This window comes from Notothenia rossii (genome assembly GCF_949606895.1).
Source record: "Notothenia rossii genome assembly, chromosome: 7".
Classification (NCBI taxonomy): domain Eukaryota; kingdom Metazoa; phylum Chordata; class Actinopteri; order Perciformes; family Nototheniidae; genus Notothenia; species Notothenia rossii.
The window spans coordinates 59672203-59698067 of record NC_136905.1 but is presented as its reverse complement, the minus strand read 5'-3'; the positions used below and the strand labels follow the sequence as shown (position 1 = coordinate 59698067).

General features: G+C 40.0%; 1 protein-coding gene across 1 annotated transcript; it reads left to right on the top strand.

Annotated features, from left to right (window-relative positions):
- The first annotated feature begins 20732 nt into the window (after positions 1 to 20732).
- On the top strand, positions 20733 to 24411 carry LOC307013988 (zinc finger MYM-type protein 1-like). The gene is made up of 4 exons (XM_079641645.1): positions 20733 to 20911; positions 21010 to 21111; positions 21237 to 21323; positions 21668 to 24411. Exon 4 carries the CDS (start codon positions 22271 to 22273, stop codon positions 23459 to 23461), a length of 1191 nt encoding a protein of 396 aa, XP_079497771.1. The 5' UTR covers positions 20733 to 20911; positions 21010 to 21111; positions 21237 to 21323; positions 21668 to 22270; the 3' UTR covers positions 23462 to 24411.
- The last annotated feature ends 1454 nt before the right edge of the window (positions 24412 to 25865 follow it).

The following is a 25865-nucleotide window of genomic DNA, read 5'->3' as shown; positions in this document are numbered from 1 at the left end:
CTTTCACTGATCATGAGAGAAGCAGCGGACAACGGAAGAAAAGCGTTACAACTTAAGTGAGGAATCTGATAATATTATGAAAGCGAGTGGCTGGGTGAAGTGGAGAGATGGCCCCGATATCAACTGCGGTCAGAAAGGGCACCGGGCTTGTGAGTGTCGAAGTGCGCGTAGCAGCAACAGCAAAGACCAGAGACAGTGGTGCAGTTTTTGCAAAAATTCAACACATATAGATGCAAACTGCAGACGCAAAAAGAGAGACAATGCTAAACAAGCAACTGACGTTGAGGACCACTCATTTGTTTTTAAAGTACGTGACAGTCCAGCAACCGGAGTTACACATAAAGGGCTGATGGTCGACACCGGAGCAACGTCACACATAATAACGAACATCGACAAGTTTAAAAGGTTCGATGAGACAACCGAAAGACCACTTTGTTGAATTGGCTGACGGGACAAGAACAAGTGGTGTCGCTTTGAAGAAAGGAGAGGCGGAGTTCTGCCTGCAAGACACGGAGGGACGACGAGTGACAGCGACGCTGAAGGACGCGCTCTACATACCGTCCTATCCACAAGACATTTTCTCTGTTAAAGCAGCGACAGCCAATGGAGCATCAGTGAACTTTCGTCAGGGTTGTAACCAGCTGATTCACCAGAGGTAAAATATTTGACATTAAGGAATATGATAGACTTTATTTTTTAAACACTGTGGACTGTGAAGCTGAGGATGATGCATGTTATGGATGTTATGACATTCAAACATGGCACGAAATACTCAACCCAGTCTCATGGCATTTCGTGTTCACCAACACGATTTTTTATCTATTGATTCGTGTTCACCAACATGCTTTTCTCCTTTTTTTCGTGTTGCACAGCACGATTTTAAAAGCAATGTATTTCTACTGGTAATGTGTTTCGTGCCTGCAGCACTTCTTTTTCTCCGGTCGGGTCGTGGAAGACCGGAAGCTGTGTGGTTCATAAAAACATGTTCTTACTCAATGTCAAGCCACAATTATTGCTTTTATTTTAAATCGTATAATTTCTGACTTTTGTTTCCGTCTGTGAGGAAAATAAATGGGGCTTAGAGCCTCAGAATACTGAAATCTGTATTTTTAAATCTTTTTTTCTTTCTAATTTGTTATTCTTTTCAAAATAACACACTGTTATTTACTCACCAATAACACACAATTATCCTTGCTTTTTTTTATTGGTTTAATTCCATAATCTCTGGCTTTTTTGGTGTCCGTCAGGAACTGAATTTCAAAATAAAAATAACCGGAAACAGACGTAGGCCTCTAGGAGTTTAGGATGGCCGAAGAAACTACACTACCCATAATCCCCAGTTATCGTTTAGGACTACAGTCCCCGTGATTAATCTTCAAGCGCTGGGATTGGATGTTGGAGTGGCAGTGCGCCAAGGTTACGCCGAGCGTCAAACAGCTGTTTGAAATGGAACAAAAAAAACCACGCCAGACTATCCAAAACTGGAATCGAACGCCCCCCCCCAGAACTACACATGATGGCTATTGTGTTTCGCAAAATGTTCCATGGGACGTCTCTACTGAACGTTTTCGTTTTTCCCACAATTAGAAGTTGCCAGTATTAAACACATTGGTGTTATCAAATGTAAAACATATATTTAATAAATGGGTGAAAATCGCTTTTGTCCATAATGCGCAGCATTAATATATACCCACATGACAGCTCATTGTTACTTTACTCCACAATACAGAGGTTAACCTGATTGCCAAGTGCCAACCATCAGGAGAGATATTTGATAGTTGGTGCTTGAGAAGACTAAACATTTATCTGCAATTGACATGAATGGAAACGAGTAATAAAGTATATTCATTACTCGTTATTCTCTACTAATAGTTAATTAAAGACTGTATAATGGCTATTTTGCACATCCCTTTCAAGATTTCAAGATTTTCAAAGGTTATTGACATATCATATACAAAACTACGGTGTATGCAATGAAGGAAAATCTTGGGTCACAGGTTCCTCAACAGCACATTACAAGACATCTATCAACATGGGTTTGTACCTCCACCATTAAACTGTCATATTCTGCACATTTCTTATACTATCTACATACATAAGAGTATAATTCATATGTATAATATCAGTTAAAATAAGTGCTTCAACATAGTTAACATTGCAGGAAAGCAATATATTAGACGTTAAGTACTTTGTCAGGCTTACTATTTATCTGTAGATACCCCCAAAGTGTTTTTCTTATTTAAAAGAGGACCTTACTCTAAAGTATTATTTAATGTTTAAATAAAGGTTAATTCGTTTTTCTGTTTTGCACATCCTCCTATTAATATCTTTGTACATCTGGCACTAAACTGTTTTATTGTAGAGATCACTTACAGTATCTTCTTGATTTTTTATATTCTATATTTCTATCACAGACCTTCTACTTTCCCCCTAGGAAAGTATGTACTCTTAATATTTTTTTAATCAAATATAACACATAAAAACAATAATTCAATAACGTGCTAACCACTAGGCGGTGCACACAAGGTACACCCAGCTATAATAACTTTGTATTATCAGTGTAGGACACTTATGTACAACATCTGAAGATGTGTAGTTTTATACATGTTTTCACATAATTTTATAGCATATTGATATACTATTTCAGACTCAGTATTTACATTCTTATATTCAAAGAAAATCAAAGTCCTTTTATATCAGCTGTGCACCGTTATGTTGTAAATATAACCTATCTACGAATTAGATCAAATATAAAAGTCAGCCGAATTAAGGTTGATACTGCAAGGAGACGTATTGTGTGAAGAGAAATTGAAGATGTTGTTTAATTGTTGATATATTTATGATCCACGTTAAGTATTCAGTTTCGGCGGCATTTCTTCCAATTTTTCCAAAGGTCTTCTCATCAGGGCTCTATAAATAAAGAACTACGGCAGATTTGTAATATGTAATGCAGCCGGACCGTGTATTACAATACCGTTATGTGATGACTTTCAAAGAGAAAAGCAAGAACACTCGGAATTAAGTATTATTTTATTCTTTTAAAATGTTTTCCGGATTTCATATCATATAAACACCAAATTCCGGCATGCATTGCGGCTAAAACATCCAATCAGCGAGCTTAAACCATAGCTGAGGATCTTGGGTAAGCGCTCGAAATGCCTACGTCTGTTTCCGGTTATTTTTATTTTGAAATTCAGTTCCTGAAGGACGCCAACAAAGCCCGAGATTATGGAATTAAACCAATAAATAAAAGCAAGGATAATTGTGTGTTATTGGTGAGTAAATAACAGTGTGTTATTTTGAAAAGAATGACAAATTAGAAGGAAAAAAAGATTTTAAAAATACAGATTTCAGTGTTCTGAGGCTCTGAGCCCCATTTATTTTCCTCAGAGAAAAGGAAACAAAAGTCCGAAATTATACGATTTAAAATAAAAGCAATAATTGTGGCTTGATATTGGGTAAGAACATGTTTTTATGAACCACACAGCTTCCGGTCTTCCACGACCCGACCGGAGAAAAAGACGTGCTGCAGGCACGAAACACATTACCAGTAGAAATACATTGCTTTTAAAATCGTGCTGTGCAACACGAAAAAAAGGGGGAAATCGTGTTGGTGAACACGAATCAATAGATTAAAAATCGTGTTGGTGAACACGAAATGCCATGAGACTGGGTTGAAATACTTGGTCACTGTAACTATGATGATGTGTCACAACTGGAAAAAGTCACTGAGGGGATAAAAATTAAGGGTGGGATTGATAAATCTAACCTTAACTGTGAAGTGTGTACTCGAGGTACATTTGCTCAGAGTAGGAACAGACAACCAGATGCAAGAGCTAAAGCAGCGCTCAATCTTGTGCACACTGATTTAGCAGGCCCTATTGAGCCAGAGGCTAAGGAGGGTTTCAGATACACATTGGCTTTTACAGATGACTTTTCAGGGGCAGTATTTGTGTATTTCCTAAAAGCTAAAAGTGATACTTTCAAAGCCACAGAGAAATTCATTGCTGATGTCGCACCTTACGGTAAAATCAAATGTATAAGGTCTGATAATGGTACAGAATTCACCGGGACAAACTTTCAGTCGCTCCTTATACAACATGCAATACGACATGAAACGTATTTCTGGTATATTCATTTTAATGTCACCTGATATATAAGAAGTGTGTTGAATTATGTTATCACTAATATATGTGTGTTTTTATATATTCATGTGTTTTAAACTTGAATGGACAAGTCAATTTTTTCCTCTTAAATTATAGAGAGGTTTTTTATTCCTAAAACGATGTCCCATTTTTAGCGAAAGTAGATTAGCGCAAATAGTCTTTCTTCCACTTTTATATATAATCAAAAGGGTGTTTTTTTGGCTATTTGTGAGTAGATAAGGTACAGTACAGCCTGTGATTTCTGCCTTGAGTAGACAGATTACTCGTTGATAAGTATTTTTCAGAAAGTCTTGTTGCAGTTTCCAGATATTAGAAGAGCATGAGACAATTGAGTCACACACAGTTAAAGAGACAATGGCCCTTCTGATCTTATCAATAAATGTATTCATTCCAAGTGAGCTGACTTCGAGGTGAGAGGAAGTTCAGAGATGGCCTTAGGCTATAAGAACAGTTAACCTTTGTTAGTTAACTAATCCTATGGAGAAAATATACAAGTTTGGCTTTCATAGAGAAAAACATGTGACATTTGTGTGATGGGCTGCATGATAAGACGTGTGTGCGTTACACATGCTGAGGGAAGATGTGTGTGTTCATTGCAGTAGCTGTGATTATTGCTCAACTATACCTGTGTTTGTGTTTTATTGATTTCTCTGTTTTATTCTTTCATGTTGTGAGTGCTAAATTGCCACAACATTTTGGAGTAGTTGGATAGTCAGTAAACTGTCACAGTATTTTTCAGAGCCAAAAGAACAACACTGGTTAACTGCTAAACATGTATTGAGGTACTTAAAAGGCACAATTAATCAGGAGCTATGTTTTAAACAACAAGATGAAAAACTGAAACTTGTTGCATACTGTGATGCGAATTGTGCAACAGACCAAAATGACAGATGGAGTATAACAGGGTACTGTTTTAGTCTAACTAGCAATGGGCCTGTTATTTATTGGAGATCAAAGAAACAGCAAACAGTAACTTTGTTGACATGTGAGGCAGAGTACATGGCACTGGCTGCCACAGCACAAGAGAGTTTGTATGCTCGATCCTCGGTCCTCGAAGTGCATTTAGAGAGATTAGATGTCCTTCAACATTGCGCACTGATACATTTAAAATAATCTAGAGTTTTGGTTCTTTATTTTATTTATTTAGTTTATTGTTTTCTGCATAAGCCTCATCCCAATACCCCTCCTCGACTCCTCTCTTCCCCTCCTCCGGGACTTGATCTGGAAATCGATCAAGACACGCGATTTTGAAGGACATCCCAATAGCTGAAATGCAAACGGAGGAGTCAAGGAGGGGTGAGGGAGGAGGGGTGCGGGAGGAGACGAAAGGGAGGATACACGCGAGCAGACTACGCAAAAGTGTTTTCACTATTCGCGTATAAAAGCCCCGCCCCCATCTTCACAGCTAGTCGATTTTAACAGAGAAAAACAGACAACTGGAAGATGAGTGGAAAAGCGTCACATAAATGTTTAAGTGCTCACAGCTCCGTGGGAATTATTATGTGCAATTCATTTCTAAAAGGCTTTCACATTACTATAATTATATTTTTATTTAAATGTAGGATAGATTTTACACCAAAACGGAACACAAAAGCAGGACCAACCATCATACATTGAATTCCTTGACTAACAAGAGAAAGATTCATTCATTTAAATAAATATTTAACCAGAAATGGGCCGGTTCTAAAGGGTTATTCAGTTAAGCCCGATGAGAGGGGATACAGCTGTGCACATGTCATCATTAACAGACGTCGTTTAAGAGTGACGTTTGAGTGAACGAGAACATCCCAATTAATACCTGAGGACTCCTCTGTCCTCACGTCAACTCCTCGTGTCTCTCGCTCGCATCTTACGGAGGTGGAGCTAAGATGCAAGGAAGGGACGCGAGTGAGGGAAAGGAGGAGTCGAGGAGGGGTATTGGGATGAGGCTAGTGTCTCTTGTCCACACTCCAGTCCAGTTGGTGGCGGTAATGCACCTACAAGTTGGTTTGCCAACCGCCAATAAACACTAAAGAAGAAGAAGTCTTGTGCCAGTTCGTCTTGTTTCAGTGTGCTTCACATGTCTAGAGACCCAGCGCGTTTCAATGCTGATCAGATTGAGAGGTAATGGAATGAGTTTACAAGCTTCCAAAAATGAATTTATCGTCCTAATATCGCAAAAACAATTAGATATTGTGAGAGCCAAGACTTTGTTTGTTTAAAATCAAGTATGAGTTTGTTGAAGATTTTTCCATGTGCATTGGTGTTTACAATTCAATGAAATTTAAGGAACGTTGAAACTTAAATATTCTGTAAATTGTTACTTAGGAGCACTTTTTGAGCTATTGGAAATACAAAAATTGTAACACTATTTGAAAACGTCCAGTTACTGAATTCAAGTGAGTGACTATCATTAAGTAAATTCTTAAACTACAATTTTCAAGGGAGTTAATGAACCTTAAAGCTCCAAAATGTCCGTTGTTTTAAACCCAATTATATACCCACCTTGTAATGATGTGTACAAACAGTCGCTGAAGGTTTTATACTGACAGAATTTGGTAATTTGTTCAATGTTATTTAATTAAATATAATTACAGCTTCATTGATAACATAATTATATAGCTTTTACAATTTATGCAGTAGACCGAAGTTGTCGACAAAAACAAACCTGCTAAATCCTACCTAACGCTTTCTAAAACAGTCATTATCTTCTTGTCCGATACTTGGCCCCCCGAAAGTGTAGCTTGCAGTGTTCTCGAGAACTGCTCATCAAACTTCCTTCCGACATGACACAGCACTTCCTTGTTTCCTTAGCAATACACCCGTCAATTGTGAAGTCAATCTGGATGATTGGCATACAAACATGGACAGAGGAGCGGAGATTCCTTCCTTTATAGTAAGATATTGTTGCTTCAGCGCCACCCATTGGCAAACTGGCATCAGATGTCTTGATAACTCAGATTTCATACCCACAAATGTCAACCAACGTTTAGTTACTATTGCTAACCCTAACCCTTCCATTGGGTTTCACAAAATTCAATGGAGTTAGCAATTACTACAACTAACAAAAAACAAAACACGTATTTCCGATAACTCAGATTTTCAGGGAAACACAACATAAAAACAAATATTTTTATTTTAAGGTTTTCTGAACTTTATACATGACACAAGGTAATGTTGGAGAAAAACAAGAATACTGATAATAACAGTAGACATTTAACTTTGAGTCTTTTAAGGCCTAGTCAAATCCTTGCAGAAAAATGTTAACAACAAAATTAGACCTTGACCTTTTTTTTTTTTTTTTCCCATTTTCTTTTTTTATTAAAGTAAAAAGAACAAAGAACAAAGGGATGTAACATAGATGTACATGGTATGTTGGGACATCAGCATCTGGGTTTCTCGATACAGCAGCAATAACATATTATACATATATACAGAACAGTGAGATCTCAAGAATCAAAATAGCCTAAATAAATAAAACTAACAAAGGTAAATAACACCATCACAAAAAGACAAATCTAGCAATTACTTAAGTCCACGAAATCTGGCCGTGACTGTTGTACATAGGAGACCCATACTGACCACAGCTTAATAAATCTGTCCATTTGTAGGCGAAGTGAAAAGGTAATTTTTTCCATTATGTATACTTCATTAACTATATCCTTCCATTCCTCTATTGTGGGGGAGTCAGGATGCAGCCAGTGCCTCGTGATGGTTTTTTTACAAACAGATATCAGAATACTAAATAAATAATTGTTGAAGTGCCCTGGGTGAAAATCATTTTTCCCTAAAATAAAAATGCAAAACTGGAAAGGTATTTTCACATTAAATATACTTTCCAATATTTTGTGTATCTCTAACCAGAAATGTTTTATGACTGGACAATCCCAGAATATATGCCAGTGATTTGCATCCTGACTCCCACACAGTCTCCAGCACTTTGAATCCTCTCCTGTGAAGTGTGATTTTTGCTTTGGGGTAATAAAGAATCTAATTAGACATTTCCATCCAAATTCTCTCCATGTATGCGAGTTGGTGCATTTCCACTGAAAGATGCAATATTTGTGCCATTCCTCCTTCGAGATCTCAAAATTACCTTCATTTTCCCATTTATTTTTAACATAGTCTGTGGAGTGAGATTTGTTTGCCATGAAGCCTTTATACAGTCTGGATATAATACCTTTGTTTAACTTTGACATATAGGCTCCTAAAATTTCTTTCAGCACTGGGTCATCCATATCTGGTGGGTATTTTTTAATAGTTTGGTCAAAATAATGGCGTAGTTGTAGATACCTATAAAAGTCTTGCTTTTCCAGAGCATATTTTTCTCTTAAAGTTTCGAAATCTTTTAATTGTCCCTTATCCGTTATTGAGTAAAATGTTGTTATTCCTTTGGCTATCCAGTTTTTAAATCTTGAGTCCAACTCATTAGGCTTGAAATCTTGGTCATAGGCGCACCATCTGAGTATTCTTAGTTTATCTAATAATTTATATTCCTGTCTAACAGAGTTCCAAATTTTAAGTTGAAATCTTATCCATGGGTTTTGAGTGCTGTTTATAAATCTTTCTAAATCCTTATTGCCTAATATTGCCTGAATTGGGGGGTCCTTGATCAGTGACAATTCTATATCTTTCCACCTGGCATGGTAGTCTTGATTGCATAAGTTCAACAATGGTCTAATTTGAGCCGAGTAGAAATAATCTTTCAGATGTGGTACCGCCATACCTCCTTCCTCCTTCGGCAGTTGTAACGTTTTGAACCTAACCCTGGGTTTTTTCCCTTGCCAAATGTACCTGGAAATCATTTTATCCCACTCAGAGAATTGCTTTGTGGAGATTTCTGTGGGGAGAGCCTGAAACAAAAAAAGAAGTCGTGGGAGAATGTTCATTTTTACTGATTCAATTCTTTGGGTAAGACTCATGAAAGGGTTGGAGTTCCATCTCTGTATATCTGCATTTATTTTGGTCAAAAGGGGATCATAATTAATCTTTGCCAGTGTGGAGACATCTTTTGGAATCAGCACACCCAGGTATTTCAGTGAAGTCTGGTCCCATTTCAGATTACATTTATCTTGCAGTTGTTTAGGGGGAGTATAGTTTAATGTTAAAATCTGGGTTTTCTGAACGTTTAGTTTATATCCTGCATATTTACCAAAAGTGTCCAATAGCTTAAACAGTTCAGGAAGTGAGCTCGAGGGTTCCCTTAAATATAGCAAAACATCATCTGCGTATAACGCGGTCTTGTGTTGTTCTCCCTTTATGATGATGCCTTTAATGTCATCGGTCTGTCTTATCCATTGGGCAAGGGGTTCAATATAAAGTGCAAAAAGCAATGGCGACATTCCGCAACCTTGTCTTGTGCCTCGTTCTAATTTAATAGTGTCTGATAGGTACCCATTTATTTTTATCCGTGCAGTTGGATTATTGTATAGTGTACTAATTCCTCTAATAAACTCTTCGTGGAATCCAAACCTTTCCAAAACTTTATATAGAAACTTCCAACTCACAGAGTCGAAGGCCTTCTCCGCGTCCAGGCTGACCAATAAGGCTTGTAATTTATGTTCCTGGATATGACTCAATATGTGTAACGAACGTCTAATATTGTCATGGGTCTGTCTCTGTGAGATAAACCCGGTCTGGTCAGTGTGGATAAGCTGGGGAAGAACCTTTTCGACCCTCCTGGCAAGAATTGAGGTGAATAGTTTGTAATCGGTGTTAAGAACTGAGATTGGTCTATATGACCCGCAATCCAGTCTGTCCTTTCCTTCTTTTGGTATAACAGAGATAGTAGCCTCTCTCCACGATGGTGGGATTTTTCCCTCTTTTAAAGCTGTGTTGAATGTCCGGAGGAGGCTCGGTATTAACTCAGACCTAAAGGTTTTATACCATTCGGAAGAAAAACCATCCGGGCCAGGTGATTTGTTTGCTTTTAGTCTAGAGATCGCCATATTCAACTCCTCCTCTGTTATTGCAGTTATTAATTTTGTATTTTGGTCTTCTGACAAGGTAGGTAAGTTGAGAGAATCTAAAAATTGTCTAGTTTGCTCTTCACCCTCCAGGTGTGGCTGTGTATATAATCGTTTGTAATACTTTTGAAAAGTCATTTTTATTTCGTTTTGCTTATATAGAACAGTTTTAGAGTCTGAGTCTCTAATTTTGTAGATCGTGCTATCCGCCTGTTGCTTTTGGAGTTTCCTCGCCAGAAACTTCGCAAATTTTGAACCGGATTCATAATATTTTTGTTTTGTATAGATCAGCTTTTTTTCTATTTCTTGTGCGTACAAAATATTTATTTCATTCCTAACTTCTTTTAGTTTTGAGATGAGAGTTGTATCTGGCTCCTTTTTATGTTTTGTCTCAAGCTCTTTTAATTTTCTGTTTAATTCTGATAATTTTAATTGTCTTTCTTTCTTTTTATACGCACAAAAAGACATAATTTTGCCCCTAAAAACGGCTTTCAGTGCATCCCACACCATTTCTGAGCCGACCTCCCCATTATAATTTTCTTCTATGAACATTTTTATTTCTTCTTTCATTCGTCTATTAAATTGTAAATTGTTTAGAATATTTGAGTTTAACCTCCATAGTGTATTTCCAGGGTTATTACTGATTTGTAACGACAACGACAGTGGAGCGTGATCAGACAAGTCAATATTACCTATCTCACAGTAATGTATCCTATGGCGATCTCTTTTAAAAATGAAAAAGTAATCGATTCTGGTATAGACTGTATGTGGATGAGAATAATGGGTGTAATCCCGACCTGTTGGGTAGAAGTCTCTCCAGAGGTCTATCACACCCAGTTCTGACATGAGAATCTTAAGTTTCTTGTGTAGGGAGGTCTGGGTGGATCCTCTTGAAGAGTCTAGTCTAGGGTTAAGGCGTACATTCCAATCCCCTCCACATACAAGAATACCTGTTGCTTCTGTCATTAGTTCAAACTATTTTCTATAAAAGGTTAGATCACTTCCTGGGGGGGCATAAACATTCAGTAGTGTTATTTGGACCCCTTCTATCTTTCCTGAAATTAATAAATATCTTCCCTCCTTGTCCTTTATTTCTGATAGATGTTCAAATGAAAGTCTATGAGATAATAAGATGGCTACACCTCTCCTGTGGCCTGTTTTATAAGATGAATAATACACTTTAGAAAAACCCATTCTTTTCAACTTTTCATGTTCGGTAGAGTTAAGGTGCGTTTCCTGTAAAAATACAATGTGTGCATTCTCTTTTTTCATCTTACTCAAAATCTTACTTCTCTTGGTCGGATTTAGAACCCCGTTTACGTTAAATGAAATAATTTTAAAGTTATGGTTATCAGCCATGGTCTCCTATGGGTGTTGCAGTTGTTAAGTTTCTCCCTGAACAGTGACCAGCACTCAGAACATTGTACATCCCTGTAACTCTCGTGAACATCGAGAAATTAACATAGTAATATAACAGTAACAGAATAATATGAACCAGAATGTCATTACATTCCTCAAAGTCTTTTGCTTCCAATATTGAGGCTCGTTCTAGGTGAGCCTTTGAGGGGCTCGAGATGTTAGAGCACCCATAAAGGGAAAGCCTGCTCTTTAATAAGAGTAGGGCCCCTTGAGATGGCTGCATAACGGTCACAGTCATAACTGAAATAACTAAATGTGTCAAAGGTGGAAAATGTCCGTTATATATATATTGGCATCCCAACAATTTTACATAGTTTAATAATAAGATGTAGGCGTAGTAACACTTCAAAACAAACCAACTTAATCTGTAAGTAAATAGTAGTATAGTAATATAATGTAAACAGGTGGTGACTGGAGTAAATAACAGAAAACCACAGACTTATCTGCATCTCAGTGATTCAAAAAACGCTGTCATTCATCTGCAGAGGATCTCCGTTGGAATCCCTGCAGTTTGTCTTTGTACCGGGACCGGGAGGTTTTCTCTCTGTTATCAGCCTTGTCCGGAGCTCCGGAGCGCCGGCTCCCGGCCACCTGCCAGTTGGACAGGAGTTGAAGCTCCCTCTGGTCCGGGTCGGTCGGGGCAGGTACGACGGTGACTGGAAGTCCCCGTGAAGCCATGTCTTCTGTCGCCTCTGTTGCGCTCTGATACAGGCGGGTGCCATCACTGTAGAAAACCCGGAGTCTTGCTGGATAGGGCGTCTGGAACTTCAGCTTTCTCTCCTTTAACATTTTCTTCACTTCAGCGTATTCGATGCGCCTTTTAAGGATTGCAGGCGGGTAGTCGTGGTCCACATAGAAGCGGGCATTATTGTAGAAAACCTCTCTTTTCTGCCAGGCTTTGCGGATCACCTCTTCTTTGATCCTGTAGCTCGCGAGCTTGGCAATGATGGACCGGGGCTTCGTCTGCGAGCCGGTGGCTCTTGGTGCCGGCACCCGGTGTGCCATCTCCACTTTGAGTTCCGTATCATGTGGGAAATCCAGCGAGTCCCTCAGCAGATTTTCCAGGAAACCGGGGATGTTGTTACCCTCTGCCTCTTCTGGTATCCCATAAATCCGAATGTTGTCTCTGCGAGCCCGTCCTTCCTGGTCTATCAGTTTAGCCTCCATGTTGATCTGGCGCTGTAAAAGCCGTTTCAGGAGCGTCGTTGCTGCTGTTAGTCCTGATTCTGCTTCGCCAATTCTCCCCTCGGCTTCATCCAGTCTGTTGTTTGTTCTACGTAGCTCTTGTTTTATCTCTGTAAGCTGTTGTTTGTTGTCCCGTCTGAAGTCCTTCAGTTCGTTCAGTATGCTTCGTAAGCTAGCATCAACCGGCCCGTCATCCTCGCTACTGTCCTGGGTCGGAGAGCCAGCGACACTCCGGCGATCTTGCAGTGTCCGTTCATCCATGTTTTCGGTCATAGACATAATTTTCCTACTTCTTGTAGCAACCCTGTCTTCCATCATGTGCAAAAATACACTATTTGATAATATCTCAGTTGTCTTCAGGGTTATTTTAATAAACCGTTGGGGAGCGCGAAAATCAAGCTGCCATCTTGAGCGTGACCCGGAAGTCCAGACCTTGACCTTTTTATCCACATTGCAAGCAAACATTAGATTTGATCAGAACTTTGTGATGCTGTATCAACAAATAATAAACAGAACAAACACCGTATTCCACTGGGGTAGGAGTTTCAGTGTTTCATTTGAGAATGATGGAGTTGAATATCAGATCAGGCTTTCATATGCATTAGCAGTTTCCTCTTTTTCCATGTCGGATTGGAAAACCCTGTTCTTGCTTCCTTTATTTCTCTTCAACCCATGTCTGTTCTCTGTCATGAAGCCGGTGGGAGACAGTGTCAACAATCTAATAGTGAATTTAATCAATTTGCTAGCAGTGCTATTAGTAATGCTAAGCACACCAGCCATGGGCAACCAAGCAAACACGGTATCAAACAAGGGAAATCATGCAAGGGAAGAGAGGAAGAACTCTCAGAGATAATTCTGGGTTAGACCTCCATGGTGGACCCAGCTTTGGTTTCAATAGCTCCCTAATTCTTAATAATCAGCATCTGTTTGTAAGATCACCTTCATTACCAACAGTGTTGCTTTAGAGAGAATCCAGACTTAAAGACTTAAAAACACTTTGGTCCCAACTGAAATATCAGCTATTGAAAAGTGGACAAGAATATTTTCCTTCACTGTACATCCACCACCATTGGCAACTGGATAGTGGGATTTGACCTAAATGTGGGGGGTTATACAGTACAAACTAAGTAACTAAGTTGCATTAATATATATTACTTTCAGCAGTAACTAAATAAGATAACTTGTAACTAATGCATCCTCTGGTTGGTCCTCAAGGAAACAAAATGTAATAAATACCGTATTTCTTTTAAATAAAATAAACTAGGGAGACATAATATATTACATATTATATATTACATTTTAATAGTACAAGACCCCCATTTTCTGTAGGGGTTTTCCTGTAGTGTGTTATATAGGTTTGTGTGCATGTAAATGGTCTGCAAAGGTCACAATACAAATATAAACTTAAAAATGTGCATAATATTTCCTCTTTAATAAGAGGGAAATTATGCTTTGGGTAAAAGTACTATGTATGCATCCCATCAAGCTGATGTCCCATTTAGCTTAATGTTATTAATGCTATTTCAGCCCATACTACATATGGGCTGAAATATCTTACATCATCATATCATATCATCATTTTATATTCCACAAATAAGATATACATATGATAATAACAGATCTGACATCTGATGCTTGGGTTTAAGTACAATTCTAGAGAACTATAGAGTTTGTGTCAGAAACCCCTGCTGTTCCAATTCCTCAAGAGCCTCTAAAGAACATCGTTCAACAGTTTTACAATATGAGTAGTTGTTCCCAAGAGGAGTGAACTGATATTAAAGGGTTAAACTGGATGAGTTACCCTTTCATCACACTTTGCATGCAGTAAGCTGTATTACTTATTTAACAGTAGTTAATTAGTCAAAAGAGCTGTATGCACACCAGCTTTCACATTATCTGCATATGGTCATGTTTAAAGTTGCGAATAATGTTAAGATGGTTAGCATATGTTCCTGTTTCATCTTATACCCCCCACGGTGTGTGTGTGTGTGTGTGTGTGTGTGTGTGTGTGTGTGTGTGTGTGTGTGTGTGTGTGTGTGTGTGTGTGTGTGTGTGTGTGTGTGTGTGTGTGTGTGTGTGTGTGTGTGTGTGTGTGTGGGGCTTTCCTATGAATGTAATCTTTTCATCCAATTCTGTCTGTCCACGGCAAAGCTTAGAAAGGACATTTTCCCCTCTGTGACGGAGCTTCTCCCTGGTGTCCCATTGCTGCTATCAACTACTTTGATGTATTACCGTAAGGTAGGGTTAGGTAAGGTACGTTAAGGTAGAAAGCATACACAAATAAAAAAAATAAAAAAAAAAGATAAAATAAATTAAAAGGAATTCAAATTGTTGTCTCCAAAGATGTTCACAAAACAACAGGAGTTGTTTATGAGAGATACCTACAACTTTATGAGTGCTTTGCTAAAGAAAAAAGCTTTAAATAGCTTAATATAAATCACTCAGTGTTATATTCCCTCCATATCTGCCCATTAATACCCGGTTTCCTCAGAGGTACCTCTAAGCAGATGTGTGTATTTTATTTGACAACAATGACAGATGACATACATATAATCAGCAAAGCTTATAGATGTATCATCCCGTTGCGTCGGGGGTTGGTACTTAATGAGTTTATCATTATCGCCTAATAAGAGAGCCGATTAGTGTTATTCACGTAATTCGCAACTTAATTCTAGATTAATGGCAGTTTCTATGGAGACTGGGTATGATTGCAGGGAGTCCAGGGGCCTGGAGACCCATGGGGAAGTGAGCACAGGTTAATCAGACACTATTGTTCTCTAACACACACTTACTCACATTCACATACAGAGTGTAATCAGTCGAGCTCTGACGCAACAGCACCACTCCACTGATTTTCTTCTCAAGTCTCTTAGTTCAACTCTCCACTTTTCCTTCTTCTTTAAAGCATTTGGTCATACCATGACTCTTTGCTTTCCCTTTATCTTATAGCTAACGAGATAATTATATATAATGAGTTTTTAAAGAGGACATGTTATACTCATTTTCAGGTTCATATTTGTATTGTGTCCCTCTACTGTGACATGTCTCCATGCCATAATGTTCAAAAAGCTCTTTATTTTTCTCTTACTGCCTGTGAATGCCATCAACTCTTTTCACCCTCTGTCTGAAATCAGAGCTCAGTCTGCTCTGATTGGTAAGCTGGCCGACTCTGTTGTGATTGGTTAACCGCTGAAGCTGCATTCACACAATAGTTAATTCGATTTTTGTTCACTGCCGGGTTTGGCACTGAGCCTTGCGGTGAACATAGCTTTTTAGTTTTTGTTTCTGTGGTTAAGTCCCCTGCTAGCTTGTGCCGCTACATCCAGCTGTCATCTGTTTGTTGGCACGTCGAAACGTCAGTGTTTAACAAGGTAAAAGTTCAATTACTAGACCCCATGCAGTTCACATATCAGCCTCATATTGGAGTGGAGGACGCCATCATCTTCCTGCTGCACAGAGTACACACACACCTTGAGAAGGCAGGCAGCACTGTGAGAGTCATGTTCTTTGACTTTTCCAGTGCTTTCAATACCATCAGACCTACCCTGCTCCGCAGTAAGCTACTTGACATGCAGGTGGATGCTCCACTTGTTAGCTGGATAACAAACTACCTCACAGATCGGCCACAGTACGTGAAGCTGCAGAACACCACCTCTGACACTATATTGAGCAGCACGGGCGCTCCTCAGGGTACGGTCCTCTTTCCATTCATGTTCACACTGCTCATCAGACTTCAGACACTGCTCACAGTCCTGCCATCTGCAGGAATTCTCGGATGACTCTGCCATTGTGGGCTGTATCAGCAGAGATCAGGAAGCTGACTACAGGAGTGTGGTGGACAGTTTTGTGGAGTGGTACAGTCGACGTCACTAAAACGAAGGAGCTAGTGGTGGACTTCAGGAAGCGGAGTACCACCCCAAGCCCAATTACCATTGTGGGTATGGATGTGGACATTGTGGACAGTTACAAATGTCAGGGTGTCCACATAGACAATAAACTGGACTGGAATACAAACTATGACACCCTTTATTAGAAAGGCCAGAGTCGCCTGTATTTTCTCAGGACACTCCTTTAACGTCTGCAGCACTATGTTGCAGATGTTTTATGACTCTGTGGTCTCCAGTGTCATCTTCTTTGCTGTAGTGTGTTGGGACAGCAGGGTGAAGACAGCTGATGCCAACATACTCAACAAGCTCATCAGGAGAGCAGGCTCTGTCCTGGGCAACCCGGTATCACGGCAAGATGTGAACATGTGATGATTTACCATGCTGGGAGACGTGAAGATGTCACTATTTTGTCCCTTCAAACGTGACAGTTACACGGTATTGTTAACCCATGTCAACCAGTGGAGAAATAACCGGAAATGCCAAGCAAATGCTACCCCGACGTAATGATTTATTTTTGAATAGTCACACTCGATTATGCCGATGTTCTTTTAGCAGAAACAAAGGCTACATCAATGTATTAAATAAATGTTAATCTATGCGTGTGGATGTGGAATTAACGGACGTGACATTGTGCGATTGAGTTGCCTGGGAACCGCTTCGGTATTATTATATTTTTAAAAAACGTTTTCAGATTTCACATCACATAAAAACACTAAATCCCAGCATGCATTGCGGCTAAACCATCAGTTTCCGATTTCGTTTATGACCGATGTATTTTGTTATACACACATTCCTTCACATTTACATTTTAATTTGCAATAAAATATTTTGTGAGGCCTTCTAACATGTTTTTAAATATAACTACGGTTGTAGTTGAAGAGTTTGTAAATTAACATGAACAGAAGCTGTTGCCTGGCAATTCAATCGCAACACGTCACGTCCGTTAATTCCACATCCACACGCATGGATTAACATCGATTTAATACATTAATGTAGCCTTTGTTTCTGCTAAAAGAGGTGTGGACCAGCTGTGGCAACAAGAAAATCGGCGTAATCGAGTGTGACTATTAAAAAATAAATCATTATTATATTAATATTGACAATAACAACCGACCGCCAGGGTAGCATTTGCTTGGCATTTCCGGTTATTTCTCCACTAGTTAACATGGGTTAACAATACCGTGTAACTATCACGTTTGAAGGGACGAAATCGTGACATCTTCACGTCTCCCAGCATGGTAAATCGTCACATGTTCACGTCTTGACGTGATATCGGGTTGGTCCTGGGAGTGGACCAAGAGTCGTTGGCAGTGGTGTCGGAGACGAGAATGCTGAGGAAACTTCTCAACATTCTGGACAAAGAGCCTCACCCCCTGCATGCCAAACTGGTTTCTTACCAGAGCACGTTCAGCCGTAGACTGAGACCAACGGGAACCATCACAGAACGCCACAGGAGGTCTTTCCTCCCAGTGGCCATCAAACTCTATAACTCTTCACCCTTCAGTAAAGGGAACTGAGAAATTTCACACCACCACTATGTGCAATATAATATCATTACCATCATTACAAAACACTCACTGCTATATAACATGTGCAATATTATTATTATTAATAATGTGCTATGATAACGTGCAATTACGTATCTGCCACTACGTTTTTTTGCACTACTAAATACTGGTAATATCTTTCCATAGAACACAGTAACCAGTGGTGGGCCATCAGGGCCAGCAAGGCCTTCTCTGCTGGCCTAAACATCATCAGAATATAAATTTAATTTTGATATATTTTTTCCACAAATATGTATTAAATTATTCCCCATAGTCTATTCTCTTCATTTCATAGCTTTCCTCTTGGTTGCGCTGCTTCCAGCCTCAGAACGAGATTTGGAGGGCTGGCCTTTATGTTAGAGCTTTTATCCAATCATATTTCAGCCATAATGTGTTGCCAGGGTCCAAGAAATCTGCCCTGAGGCCTTCAGAATCAACAGTGCGGTCGCCTGTAGCTTAAAGTGAACGGAAACAAAACTGTGTCGTTAACCAATCAGATTTTGAGTTGGCGACAACGGGCTAGCAGGCGTACGATGACGTTAGCACGTGCACGTCTTTTGATTGGATACGCACTATTGAGAGGCAGAGCTATGTAGAGCTAGCAAACTGAACTTGAATTTGAACGAGCTAATTTGTGTAGATTTCTACAAGCTGTTTTTTTTCAACCCACAATGGCTGAAGGAGTAGAAGAGATCGATTTGGTCGCAGATATAATTACAACGCCATTTTCAAGACGAACTTTTCAAGAAAAGCTAGACATCGTGAGAAGAGAACGGCCAACCCCGACGCTAGCGAGCCTATCACAGCGGGGAAAAGGGTTTGTCCGCCACTTTCAAATCACTAACTACGAGTGGTACCCCTGGCTCACAGCCTCCGAGAGGCACTGCAAATTGTACTGCTGGGAATGCCTGCTATTTGCAACTGATCGATTTGGTGTTTGGAGCCACACTGGATTTGCAAACTTGAGTTGTCTAAACAAGGCAGCAACGAGACACCAAAGCACGACCGGGCACTTACAAGCAATGGTGCTTTTGAAAACCTTTGGGGACACCCGAGTGGATCTACAGCTCAACGAGTGCACCGGGAAACGGAGCACCACAACGAAAGGGTGAACAAAAATAGGGAAACATTGAAAAGACTGATTGATTGTGTCCTGTTTTTGGGTAAACAGGAACTTTCATTTAAGGGACACGATGAAAGCACCGAGTCCAAAAACAGAGGAAACTACGTGGAGCTTCTTTCTTTGTTTGCTGAGAACAACACAGACTTGCATTACCACCTGTCCACAAACAAAGTGTTTACTGGGACGTCAGGCAAAATACAAAACGACCTGATTTATGCTATTGCTGAAGTGATGGGAGAAGAGATCAAAATGGAGATGAAAAAATCACCTTTTCTCGCTGTTATGGTGGACGAGACGACAGACGTGGGTAATGTAGCACAGCTGGCACTTGTCCTGCGTTATGTGATGGACACAGGTGTCAAGAAGCGGTTTGTCAGATTTGAAGATGTTACAAGCGGCAAGCGAGCTGATGACATTGCCGCTCTTATTTTCCGTTTCATGGAGGAATATGAATGTAGTCTGGATAAAGTTGTGGCACAGTGTTATGATGGCGCAGCGGTCATGGCATCTGGACTAAATGGGGTGCAGGCTAAAGTTAAGGAGAGGGCACCTATGGCCTTATTCATTCATTCACTGCTATGCACATCGACTAAATTTAGTACTGACTCAAGGGCAGGGGCGGAGCTTCCTTCAGGCAATATAGGCGGTTGCCTAGAGCGCCACCCAGAGGGGGGCGCCAAAAATTGCAATTTTTTTTTTTTTTTGCTTGGTGCAGTTTTGGCGCCCCCCCTCTATATCTGCAACCATTATTCTTACATAAAAAAAAAATTCTAACATAAGGGAAAATGAGCCAAAAATCTAAAACGGTCGGTCGGAGAGCCTCGGCTTTAGGTGTTCACAGTCAGAACATGCTAGAGCGCTGTGCATTGATGGGTATCGGTCAAGTGTTTATCAAATTGAGCGTTGAGGAAAGAAAGACTAACGTTAGAGAACTATGAAGAGGCAAAAGCCATCTGGGGCGCAGTATAAAAACAGAAGAAAAGAAGAAGAAGAGAAATGTGCCAAGGTGAAAGGTATGCAATTTTGATTGTATTGTCAACATTAGCGAATGGATCATGTAATCTTGCTAGTTAGCCAAGCCAACGTTAGCTAGCCAGCGTTTGTTATTGCCATTCAGTCGAAACTGTCATAAGGCTATTTTCTTTGTGTCATGAAATAGAAATATTAGTAATAAAAACAATGTTAGTTTTGGTGTAGCGAGCTAGCCAGTGTGGTGGAATGTTAGTTAGTTGGTAACGTTAGCTAACGTTAAGTTTACCTCAGAAAGCACATTGACTATCCGAGTCAAACATTTGCCAAATTCAACCCTGTCATAATGTGCGCTAACGTTAGCTAACTAGCTCAGTGGTTCTCAACTCCAGTCCTGTTGAATGTTTTCGTTCCAACCCAGAACTAACACACCTGATTCAACTGTTCTAATAAGATAGGCATAGCTCTTGATTAGTTGAATCAGGCCTGTCAGGCTGTCCTAATGCTTACTAACTAAATAATAGCTACATTTAACAAATGGAAATGATTCAATGTTGATAATACACATTTTGTTATATCATTTTAGATTCACTTTTAAAATATCTGGGACCATCTGCTGCATCAGTTGACAAGGAACCGCCATGCACCTCAGCTGTGCCGGCTTCCTCAGGTGAGTGCAATGTGTCAATAGATGTTCCTGATGATAAATAATTGAATGTGAAATCCAGTCAATATATTTGCTCTTGTGTGTTCTTTCTATATTTATAGACCTAGAACCACATGAAGGAACGTCAGAACAGCAAGCTGCTCATCCTGATGAGATGACCACTGATTCCACCCTGCCACTGACCACTGTGTCTGTTTGTTCTGGTGAGTACAATATGTCAATAGATGTTCCTGATGTGATGATAAATAATTGAATGTAAAAATGACTGTCGTGCCATTTCTAATCCAGCCAATATATTTGCTCTTGTGTGTTCTCTATATATGTATAGGCCCAGAACCACTGCAAGGAACGTCAGAACAGCCTGCTGCATCTCATCCTGATTGCACCACAGATTCCACCCATACACTCTTCTCAGGTGTGTGCCTTATGAATGTAAAGATGTTTAGCTATAAACCTAATTGTCCTCATGCTTTCAAATAATTGCTTTCTGTTTTTATTTACATTTTACACACTGTCCCAACCTTTTTGGAATTGGGGTTGTGTGTGTGTGTGTGTGTGTGTGTGTGCGTGTGTGTGTGTGTGTGTGTGTGTGTGTGTGTGTGTGTGTGTGTGTGTGTGTGTGTGTGTGTGTGTGTGTGTGTGTGTGTGTGTGTGTGTGTGTGTGTGTGTGTGTGTGTGTGTGTGTGTGTGTGTGTGTGTGTGTGTGTGTGAAGATATTGTGAATATGAGGTGAGAAAATGTGCTTCACATGCCCTCCAGATGCAGCAAAGACAGACGATCCACTACCAACCGATCCTGCTGACTGCCCTTCACATCTCACAGACACAATGAGGACAGAGTTTGTTCGGAGAGGACCATATCAGATAACACCTGATTTCATTTTCCTAAGGAGAGATGATGGGAGAAGTTGCCACCACCAGTACTTCAGCAGGACCTTAGTAAATGGAGAAAGGATCAAAAGAAGTTGGGTGACATATTCAAAAAAGAAGAACAGTCTTTTTTGTTTTTGTTGTCAACTTTTATCTCCAAAACAAATTAATTTAACAAATGCAGGACTGTCGGATTGGAAAAATGCAAGTGCTGCTTTGACCAGCCATGAAAATAGTCCGGAACACCTGAACAATTTGGCGTCATGGAAAGAATTGGCAGTTCGATTAAAACAAGGTACAACAATAGACAAACAAGAGCAGGCCCTCCTTGAGGCAGAGAAGAGTCGGTGGAGAGCAGTGCTGACACGACTGGTTGCTATTGTACAGTCTCTGGCAGGGCGAAATATGGCATTGAGAGGAAAGACAGAAATACTCTCCTTCAAATGGAAACTTTTTGAAAGAGGTTGAGCTTTTGGCGCAGTTTGACCCAGTGATGAAAGACCACATCCACAAGATTAAAAGTCAAACATCCCACCACAGCTACTTGGGCAAAACCATTCAGAATGAGTTGATTGAATGCATCAGTGGAAAGATTCTATCAACAATAGTGCAAGAAATAAAGAAATGCAAGTACTTTTCCCTCATTTTAGATTGCAGCCCGGATGTTAGCCACACTGAACAGCTGTCAGTAGTCATCAGAATTGTGACACTGGAAGAAGACCCCCAGATTAAAGAGCACTTCATGGGATTCCTAGTAGCAGAGGAGTCCACTGGTGAAAGTTTGTCCGCCCTGATTTTGAAGAGGCTGGAGGAGTTGCAGATTGCCTTTGATGACTGCAGAGGACAGTCATATGACTACGGCGCAAATATGAGAGGGAAGAACAAGGGAGTACAGGCCAGGCTACTGCAGTTGAACCCAAGAGCTTTGTTTGTGCCTTGTGGGGCACATACACTCAATTTGGTCATTGCTGATGCTGCCAAAAGCTCCAAAGATGCCATATCATTTTTTGGCATTGTGCAGAAGCTATACTGCCTGTTTTCTGCCTCTACACAGAGATGGGCCATCCTCAAGAAACACGTCAACCTTTCACTCAAAATGTGGTCAGAAACCAGATGGGAGAGCAGAGTGAAAGCTGTGGAGCCTCTGCGATATGAAGCCGCAGCTGTGAGAGAGGCACTGCTTGAGGTGAGAAACCAGGCCAAAGACCCAATCATCAGGATTGAAGCCCAGTCTCTGGCAGAAGAAGTGGGGTCATTCCGCTTTTCACTGTGCACAGTGGTCTGGTATGACATGTTAAGTCAAATTCAGCAGGTGAGCAAAGTCCTGCAGTCCCAAACAATGCAAGTGGATGTAGCAGTAAGTCTACTGAAAAAGACTGAAAAAGCTCTCAAATCCTACAGAGCCACAGGCTTTGTGGCTGCACAAACATCAGCCAAGGACATGTGTGAAGACATGAATGTGGATGCAGTCCTTGTGCAAAAGCGGCTGAAGTCAACAAAGAGGCACTTCTCATATGAGTCTCCTGATGAGCCATTGAGGAATGCCTTGCAAAATCTGGAGGTAACGTTCTTTAACGTGGTGGTAGATGCTGCAGTGTCAGCACAAAAGGAGAGGTTTACCACTCTTGAACATGTGCAAGACAAGTTTGGCATTCTGTACAACTTCCCAGACCTGCCACACTAAGAGCTGATGAAGCAAGCAGAGGCACTTGCACACACCTTAAGCGATGGAGGGCAATCTGATTTGGATGGGAAGGAGCTGGCTCAGGAGTTGGAAAATGTACCTGACTTGCCATCAAAGAGCATGACAACTCTTGAGTTGTTGAAATTCATACACACAAAGCAGCTCACCGAAATATATCCCAACTTGTGTATTGCTCTGCGGATCAGTGCAACGCTACCAGTAACAGTAGCTTCAGCCGAGAGGAGTTTTTCCAAATTAAAACTCTTGAAAACATACCTGAGGTCCACCATGGCTCAAGAACGCCTCAGTGGTCTGGCTGTAATCAGTATTAACCATGAGGTTGGTGGTCAGATTTCATATGATGATGTGATTGATGACTTTGCAGCGAGGAAGGCCAGAAGGATTGCACTGTAAATGGAAACCAGTAGGAGCTAATATGTAGGCCAACCTTGTGTGATGATAGGGAGTGGAATGTAAATAGTTCTTGAGACAAAGTGAATTTGTAATTTTTATGTATTTGTTTGTTTATTTAGCATATTATATTTTGATTATTTGACATGTGTAACATATTTTACAATACATAATTTTCTTTTAAAGCAAATGTGCACGTTATTTTATTGTTTGTTATTGTTATTATTATTATTGTTTGTTAGCTAAGTTGTTTGTTTTAATTCTTTAGTGTGCACTTTACATTTCTTCTTAATTTTCTTTGAAAGCAAATTTGCACATTCTTTTATTGTTTGTTATTGATATTATTATTGTTTGTTAGCTAAGTTGTTTATTTGTTTTAATTCTTTAGTGTGCACTTTACATTTATTCTTAGCTCTTGTTCTTGCTTGTAATAAATAAAGCTGCAGTACTTTACTGTATAACTGTTAAGATGTTTTGATATTTTTTTTGGGGGGGGCGCAGTGGTGAAGCTCGCCTAGGGCACCAAATGTGCTAGGTCCGCCCCTGCTCAAGGGGGCTCAAAGCTTAAAGAATGCAAGGTCTTTTTTGCCAGCCTCAATGGCCTTGCAGCCTTTTTCTCCAGATCCCCTAAGCACACGCAATTGCTGGATGACATTTGCAAGCGTTGTCTTCCTAATGTTGCACCAACGCGGTGGCAATATACATCGAGATTGGTCAATGCAGTCTTTGAGAAGAGAGTTTCCCAAAAGGGGGTGTTTGACCACATACTGGAACATCATGAGGAGTATGATGGGGATACTATGCTTATTTAATGCACGTCTGGATGATTTTGAGTTTTGTTTTTTGCTTGAAACATTCAATGGGATTTTTAAACATTCAGATGTGCTCTTTGGAATACTACAGAAACAAACATTGGATGTACAATTCTGTCTGACAAGGGTGAACGAATTTTGTGACACAATTGAGCGAGAGAGGTGCCAGTTTCGTCAGATCTACGAGGACATAGCGTGCATCTCAAGTGGTCCGAGCGCACGCAGAGGCCCACGTACAGCACAAGGAGACCTTCGCGCATACTAACAACAACTCCACAGCAATATTCTGGACAACATTCTTTGCCAGATACGGAGTAGGTTTCAAGACCACGAAAAATTAATGTTTCTCTCCCTCCTGGACCCCCAGCACTTTCAGACCTACCGGAAAAAATTCCCGCAAACAGCCTTAGCCAAATTAACACAGAGTCACGGAACACTGTTCGATCTGTCCCGGCTAAAAACAGAACTGACTGTAATGTATGCCATGACTGATTTTGAAGGGAAAAGTCCCACTGATCTCCTTGATTTCCTTAAGCAGAAAAATCTGAGTGAGAGCATGGAGCAGCTTTACACATTGGCATGTGTGGCAGTGACTATCCCTGTGTCCACTGCTTCTGTCGAGCGGTCATTCTCGGCCTTAAAGCGAATTAAAACTTATGCCAGAAATCCTACTGGACAGACTCGGCTTTCATCATTAGCCTTCATGTCTATAGAAAATGTCTTATTGGTGGAACTGAAACGCACAGATAAACTGTACAACAGAGTCATTGAAGTCTTCTTGAGGAAGAAAGGAGGATGGATTTTGTGTTCAAATAATCAGTTGTTTTGGTGAGTACAAAGCATTTTTTTTTTTTTTTTTTTAATATATTTTTGTCATTTTATGTCGTTAATATTAAATCAATATTAACAAATTAATATATATGTAATTAAAATGACAAATATATAAAAAATAAATGTTTGATGCTTCTGCAAGAGATATAGAGATGTGTGTGGCGCACTGGCTCAGCTGTGCAGTAAAAGTACTCAAGGAGACTTGTTGAATTGTTTTGGTTTAACCTTTATCAAAGTGGACATTCAGGGCTAGGAATACACTTTCACCAGTGTCGCAAATATATCCTCATGAACAAATGCAAATTATTTGTTTCTTTTCTTTTATTTTCAGTGAATAGTTTGTGTCTTTA